The sequence below is a fragment of the Corvus hawaiiensis genome, chromosome 6 (assembly GCF_020740725.1).
Source record: "Corvus hawaiiensis isolate bCorHaw1 chromosome 6, bCorHaw1.pri.cur, whole genome shotgun sequence".
Lineage (NCBI taxonomy): Eukaryota > Metazoa > Chordata > Aves > Passeriformes > Corvidae > Corvus > Corvus hawaiiensis.
In genome coordinates this window covers 8114740-8122888 of record NC_063218.1, presented here as the reverse complement: position 1 = coordinate 8122888, position 8149 = coordinate 8114740, and the positions used below count along the sequence as shown (strand labels likewise).

General features: G+C 39.5%; 1 protein-coding gene across 2 annotated transcripts in view; it reads right to left on the bottom strand.

The window, feature by feature from the left end:
* Positions 1-2661: 2661 nt before the first annotated feature.
* Positions 2662-8149, bottom strand: part of JAG2 (jagged canonical Notch ligand 2) — a 69968-nt gene continuing 64480 nt past the window's right edge. For both annotated transcript variants that reach the window (XM_048307688.1, XM_048307689.1), the window contains 2 exons: positions 7878-8034; positions 2662-4985 (listed from right to left, as the gene is read on the bottom strand). In XM_048307688.1, coding sequence (XP_048163645.1) covers positions 4513-4985; positions 7878-8034 — 630 coding nt within the window. In that variant the 3' untranslated portion in view covers positions 2662-4512. The remainder of the gene's footprint in view (positions 4986-7877; positions 8035-8149) is intronic.

The following is an 8149-nucleotide window of genomic DNA, read 5'->3' as shown; positions in this document are numbered from 1 at the left end:
AAGCAGGACAGGTGGGTCCTTGTTCAGCTCATTTATAATGTACACTACCTTATACATTGTCTGTTTCTTCTTGCTCTAGAAGTTATAAATACAATGTAAAAAGGAGATTCATTTAAACCATCCAGATTCCCTAGATGGATGCAATCTAGCTTTTGCAAGGGAAAAGGTGACCCAATGAATCATGAAACTTAATGACTCTCATGAAAAAAAAGGACTTCCTACCTAGGGATATTACCTATGACATTCATCTATAAACTTTTGATTGCAAGCACATGTTTACAATCAAGTGGTTGAAGAAGAGATATTTTTGCACTTAGACTAAGTGCCTGTCACTCCGAAAAAACATAGCATAATGCATACATAGCAAAAGCAAAAAGTTCCATGTATTCATATAGAAACAAGGATGAACTTGGGAAGGATTTAATCATCTCTCATTCTCAAGGGGACCTTTTGTTCCTTTACTGTTTTATAAGCCCACTCTTTATTCTACTACCTGTGATGAAATAAGGACACAGGGCTAATCAGGGAGTGCTTTGCAGCACTGAACAGAGGGAGTCTGAGAGTCACATAATTTTTTCACAGCAAGAGCAGTATTCTAAGAGCGATACAAGCACCTACTTTCACGCTGAGAATGGAGGAAGAGCAAAGACAACCTCTACCCCCTTACCCACAAGAACCTCCTCCAAAGGTCACTGCTAGACTGCCTAAGGGATGCCAACTGCCCAGGAGAGCTCACAGGCTACTTGAATTCTTCAGGCTCATCCTTTCTCCAGTGTAGCAAAAGCACTCAAGAACAATGAGGCAGTTCAATTCAGTCTCATATATCGTACCTCTAACACAAATTCCTTGGCAAGTTTGTTACACACTGACCCCATCCCTATTGTCCAAGTTTCCTCACAACTAGAACTGCAACTGGTGTCCTCTGCAGCTCTCAAGGCAGTGACTGAAATGCCTTTCAACCCTTAGCTTGTTCTTGAAAATGTATGGGCAGAGTGAGTTATTTTGCTGGATACATTAACTTTTCATCCAAGCACAGTCTGATGTGAAGAGGAATAATTACGTGGCCTGCTGGAGAACAAACCAGACAACAGCAAATGGCCAAAAAAAAGTTGAGCTCAGCAGGTGTTTCAGGTTAACATCAGGTCTTGGAAAGAGCATCAGACAAGAAAAATTAACCCAGAACTACTCATTACTTAGAAACATCACAAGAGCCCATTTATTAGTTTGCCTCATTATGTAGTTTGTGCAACAGAGAGGATTCTGGCAGCACCATAATGCTTAGCACATGTACATCAGCAAGAAATCGAGATGTAAGAGTTCAACATCTCCTGTAAAAATAAATCAAGATGAAACAAAATTACTGAATAAGGTGAGATGAGGCATGTGGAGACATACAAGTAATTTACAAACAGCATATAAAATCTGCATAAAATCGATCAAGGTTAACTTGTGGAAGTCAGAAAGTTAACTTTTTGTTTATCCTCCTGATCTTATTCATCTTGTTTCACATATCTCAAAGTACATAACTCACCTATCACATGAAGGAGGCATCAAATAATTCTTGGTTTTGGCAGGGGAAGAACACTACAAAATGGAACATTTGCCTGTGGTGGTTTTGTGAATCCACAGGGGGAATGAGTCCTGGACATGGGACCAGACCCTTGGCTTAGAACAGTGGGTGATAACCACTGTTGTGCCCCCTTTATTTTACGTGCTACTTCAGTACTGGGAAGAAGCAGAATTAGCACCTTTGGGAGCAGTGAGCCAGCTCATGGCTCCGTGACAGAACAACACTGACCTTACTCTATATGCATATAAACCTATTATTTCTCCTTTTGAGAAACAGAACTTGATTTTGAGAACTGACTTAGCTAAGAGCTGTTTCTATCAAGATAAAGACAGCAAATACTCCAAGAAAAGCAATAAAAAGTAGCTATATGATGACTGGAATAAAAGCTCTGCTAGAATCTAGAATTCTGCCGCATAGGCTGATAACTACCAGGAAAAAAATCAACTTTCATATTCCATATTATTTCACAGGAATCCATATTTTACTACATAAAATATCTTTTACAAAGGAACAGTTACAGAAACAGGCATAGACCTTCTGAACTGAGATTGGAGCATGTCATGCAAAAGATCTGAAGGGCTGCAGCGTAGAGAAAGATACTACTTCAAAATCCAACTCAATTGGGCAAGGATACTTCCTCGGGCCCCTGCATGCTCAGCCAGCCCTCTTCTCACCCAAGGAAGCAAACTCTGCTCAGACAAGGCGTCACTGAGCAGCCAGAGAGAAGACCACTGCAAAGCATGCGCATGGAACACACAATCACAGAATATCCCGAGCTGGATGGGACCCACATGGACCCTCCAGCCCAGCTCCTGGCAGCTGAACACAGCCCTGGTGCTGTGCAGGGAGAGCTCCAGTTTGGGAGCTAGAGGTGTCTCTAAGGCACATGTGGACAGCACCTCCTCCGCAGGCTGGCAGTGGCAGGGCTGTGGGACAAGGCTGCTGAGCTGGCTCAGGAAGCGTCGGCGCTCGGTGCTGCACGCTCGGGTTACGGGAAGTACCGGGAATTAAAGCAGGACTTTCACTCCTCCTCTGTTTAGCCTGCTCACATCCGAGCTCCAAGAGCTTAGAAAGCAAACAACGATCTGAAGTATCTTACACACAATGAGGGAATCATTTTATTAGATTATGGAAGACAGCAGCATTACAGTACAAAAAGTTACAAGAGTAGCAGAAAAAAAGTGTTTTTGGTTTAAATACTCAGGATTATACTGGGGAACATGAGAAGGATAGTACCCTTTTCTAAACTAACTCCTAACCAGGTTATCAAAATAAGTTTTGAATATTTAGCACAAGTAAAAAAGTTACAACAAACATCATTATAAAATGCTTTAATAAATAGTTTCTTTTCTGAAAGGTTTTTTTTTTTAAGAACATGTCAAAAAAATGTACTAAAACAGATGATCCTGCAAAGCAAATCCTGCATTCCTGTATAAAGTAACTGGTTTCAAAACATTCATGTTTACATTGCTCGTGGGCCAGAGTTTACACTCTCAGACATCCGTTCCTCTCAGTGGTAGGGTAACTAGGTGTACGTAGTGTTATGCTTCTTCAGTAATTAAAATAAACTTATAGTCTGCCCAGTTAACAGCAATAATAAAAGCCTTAAAAAAAAAAAAAAAAAAAAAAAAAAAAAAAAAAGCATAAGCTTTCCACAACATTTAACCAATATCTGCTGAGGTACTCCCATCCTCTGAGCTTGCCAGCCTTTTCCCTTTAGAGCGAAAGATGAATAAAGCACAACAGAAACAAGATTGAGGAAAATATTGTTCCCTTCATTAGGCCTGTATTTAAACGCAAAAAAAAAGTAATACCACATGTAATTAACATATTCACAAAAGAAAAAACAATGCCTCTCTATGTTGGTACTGTACAGTAGATGCACCCGTTAGTGTTCTTGAGATGGGCTGAACATGGGGATAAACAAACATTTCTGGATCTATTTACACGTAAGTGGTTATGTTCCTATGTAAATACAAATGACCAACAGATTCCTAACATTGATTGTATTAACATCATTTTCTAATCTGGACATAATACCAAAAAAAGTCTTATAAACTGCCATAGAACCTCCTTTTCTGCAACATAAATTAAAAGGAATGACATGTAAAAAAAAAAAAAAGACCAAAATATTTAACTTATTAAATCAAATATACAGAGTGATTCATTTAATATGTACATATTTACACAAAAGCACTTTCACTATTAGAAAATAAACTGTGTCAGTTGGGGAACCTAGAGTTCTCACAATTTTACTATATTGATATGGCAGTCTTTGACAGTTGCTATAGAAAAAGTTTAATCTCAAGGCACTTGTCACATGCTTCAATACTGCAATTCTAAAGTAATTAAACAGAAATAAAAAGGCCACTTTTAAACCACAGTTGAAAGATCTCTATAATTTTTTTTTTGTTCCTATTACAAAGTGTGTAAGGCAAATTTGGAAAAAATCTTACAGAAGCTACTAACGTAACAAGTGCAGTGAGCTGCCATTAATAGAGATTCAAAGTCAAGAAAGCAGTTTAAAGTTCACACAATTTCCTCAACCAGGAGGTTTTAAAGCCACCATTAAATTAGAGCAAGTAATAAAAAGAAATACATTCTGTAAACAGTGTACAGTCTTTTGTAATAAACTTTACACTTATTGAAAATACAACCTCTCCTCTGCCACACAGCGAGTGTATTATAAGTAAACTTTACAAAAATAGCAACTATCAAAGATTACTCATTTTTTTTCATCTGACAGTCATTGAATAATTTATACAAGGCTAAAGAAACAAAATAAATTTTATTTATTATTTTTATTTATTTTTTTTACGCAAAATAAAGAAACTATGAACATTTGACTCCAGATATTTTTAGTCCTTAATGCAAAGTGGAGATGTCAATTTTTCCCCTCCCCAGCAAGTGCAGGCGCAGTCTGCCTACATCCCAAATACAGGTTAGTCTCTACTGCCTTCAAAGTTTGATGCATTCACATTTTTTACAGATCTGTTGTCCATTTTGCCTATTTGATGGGATTTCTTTACTGGACTGCTCTCTGATGTGTCAGACACCTTTGTCGGCAAAGGCTTTGCGAGTTTGTGAGAGAGGAATTTGTCCATTTCCTCATCTCTTTCCTCCTCTTCATCCTCCTCTTCCTCATACTCTACATACTCCTCTACTGCATCACAAGTTCTCTTTTGAGGAGATATGAAGTTTTTGCATTCATAACGAATGTCTTTGTTACTGTAAGATCTGTCTATAGGATTTCTTATGGGATTTAAAGGTGCCCACTGGTTATTGGCACCCTCTTCTCTGGGAGGACGGCTTCTCTCTCTCTCTTTTCTTCTTTTCCGAGTCCACCACACGCAGATGATTATACAAGTCAGCCACACAATGCTAAATACTGCACAAAGAATTGGAACCAAATAATCTAGAGGGCAAATGGAAAGAAATAAAGTCTTGAGTTAACAGAACAAGATATATAGCGCTGGACATTTTCAAGAAAAGTATTCATACTCAACTACAGGTGATCCCCTGAACCATTTTTAGGAGAAAGGAAGCAAGATGTCTTTACAGCACAATAACAACTGCCTGAATGCAGCAGGTCCATCTGGAAGTGCTCTTTACTAGTTCAGTTTTACGTGATTAATGATGAGGGAGGAAAGCTCCATTTGAGGTCTTTTTTCCCCTCCAACAGACAAACTGGTTTTATTAAGTAGCATCTTTCTCAAGCATCTAAGCAAAGTTGGCCCAGAAAACCTGAGTAATCACTCCTAAGAAAAGCCTTATCCTAGCAGGAGGCAGGCAGTGGAGTACTGTGCCTTTAAGTTGCTCTAGAAGTACTGGCACTTGCACCACAAATATATCCTGCATTTATCATCAGAAAGAACAGTCCTTTACCATCAACGTCTACAGACATTTCTGCATCAATGATCTCCAAAAACATTCAGGTTAGAGCTACATAACCAAATTGATCATGCATTCTTCAGCATGTTCCTGTTCTACCTCAGGATGAAATACCAAAATATTGTCCCTGGAGAGAAGAGTCTTTGCCACTCAATGAACAAACAAAAGTTGTTGTGGCAATTGCTTTTCTTCACTCCCAAAGCAGACCTCACTACAGTGTTCTCACAGCCACACAGACACAGATTATTTCTCTAGGAAAATGTTTCTGAAAATTTTGGACTACTTTTGCTCCCCTTCCTCAAGAGCTGTACAGCTAGGAGAGAATAACAACTTTTTTCTATTCTTCTTGATAAGCAAAAGTTCACACCTGAAGAGGCGACAGAAAATGAGGTGCTTTGTTTTTTTAGAGAGTAACATGATTGTTCAACAGCTCTGTAGACAAATGCTGTCAACCCACCACTCTAATGCCTGATCCAAACAAACTCCCTCAGCAGTTTTAAGACATCTGCTTGCAGAATAACCTGGAAATGACTATACAAAAACAACCAGTGTTTTGACACCACGGTCATTTGCTCCAACATTCAAGTGTCTTCTGAGCACATTCTTATGTGCAATGTTACACATTCTCAAACATTTCCTTTTGGTAAAGGAGGGTGAGTAAACTGCCAACACTGTTGGCCTCAAGGGATCTCAAAATTGCATTTTAACAGTTCAGGGAAGGATTGCACTCACATGAGCAACTGCTATTCTCTCCTGATTTTTCATAAGCAACCTAACATTAAATCATGAAGGGGGGAAATACTTCAAAGAAAAAGGAGCTCTTCATAACAGCTTCTCCAAGATTAGATACAAAGCTTGCATTCTCACTGCTATCACAGCTATTATTTCATCATATGACCATGGATCCAAGTTTACTTAGTAACAGGTTCTTTATACAGAATTTTTGGCATACAGATTCCAAATTCAGACTACTTTTTTGTAAAGCTTGAGGAAATCAATGAAGCATCTAAATGATCATCTCCACCCAGACACTTGAGCATCCCACAGAAATCAGATTCTCAATGCAAAGGGCTTTACACCACATTTTCTGATAGGTTTCCACCCACCTCACCCAATTAAGGGGTAGCAATAAAGCAAACCAAATAAAAAAACGTGAGTGTCCAGGTTACAGTTTGCCTTGTAACAACTCAGTTTAAAGAACTAGGGGCCATTGGTCCATACTGAGCATCCATATTAAAATGACGAGTCTGGAGATCATTTTGCAAGAGAACCCAAATTAATCCACTATTTTAGGAGAATCTTTAAATCTTATTGAGGTGGGAGGCAAAATAATCTGCATCCCTTTAGCCTTAGAATTTAATATGCAATCAGAAAAACCAGAGGCTGAGGTATGTGAAAACCCCAGCTCAATTCCTTATCTTCTACACAATTGCTGTTCAAGGCAAGCACAAAGCAGGCACACTCCTTCAGGAGAGCTGAGGAAACAGCACATTTGCCAAGACTTTAACAGATGAAAGGCATTTCCTAGAAGGAAAATGCAAGGGAAGTGGAACCAGGCAATCTGCTAATTGTTTGGACTATGGGTGGAAGATCTTCCAGAAGATTATGTTGGGGAGGCCTAGGAAAAAGCTGGGAGAGCCTCCTACCATTGTAAGATTTTCACTCGGGGGCTTAGTTGAACTTGAGCCTAGCAGCGGTCTTCCACAAGCCTGTCTCCTGCCTCCCCCAGGCAGGAACACAGGCATGCAGAATCTTCAATCGCTTATTTTGGCACAGCTCTTGGAGAGCCAGCATTCAGAGATAAAGGTCTCCAATCACACTGTATTCTCTTTAAGAGGAATGAACACTACATTTTAAGCCAGCTGTGCACTAGTGAGAAACACATGTTGAAAAAGAGAGTGGAGTTTTACATTATCATGGCCAAGTATTGGAAGAAACTAGACAACTTTAACTCTTGTTAAGGTAAATAAATAGCACACAAGCACTTCAGAAGAGATTGGTATCACACCACACCTTCCCTCTCCCCATATTTTCATTTCCTCACAGCCTCAGTGCAGCAGCATCAAGGGCTGAGGCTGGCTTAAGGTTAATGTAGGAGAGTTAGACAGGATTGGAACTGCACATGAGAACAACTCCTGATCTTGTGAAAGGTGTGCTTAGGCTGGAGAGCTGGGCTGGAAGTCAGAGCCAAAACTATGGCAAGAGTATCTGGGCACATCACGTTAGGGATGAGGTTAAGTTTAAACTAGCACACAAGCCCAGAATCTTGATTTCAAAGCTGCTTTCTCTTCAGTTAGTAACAGCAACTAAAGACAATCTGGTGGATCATTTTCTCCAGTGTGTAAAGAAAGATACGAGAAGCCTGACAGCAGGGGAACAGAAAACACAACAGAGGAGGTGTGCACTGGAACCTTACCTGATGATGAATTCCCAACAACGATGGTCTCAACTTTGACTTCAGTTACTGCCAACATAACCGTGCTGTTCTGTCGCTTGGTGATGGCATTCACTATTGTATTAGCAGCATTCTGAATGAGGCTGTTATCTTGTTCATCTCGGTGTGGGACAAAGGACTACATGGAGTGACAGGGGAAAACAAGAAGTTATTGCACTCACCTAACCATGGAAATGTACTTTTTAAATCCAGCGACATCTTAATTGAGTTCACTCAGTTGAATTTGTTTGACA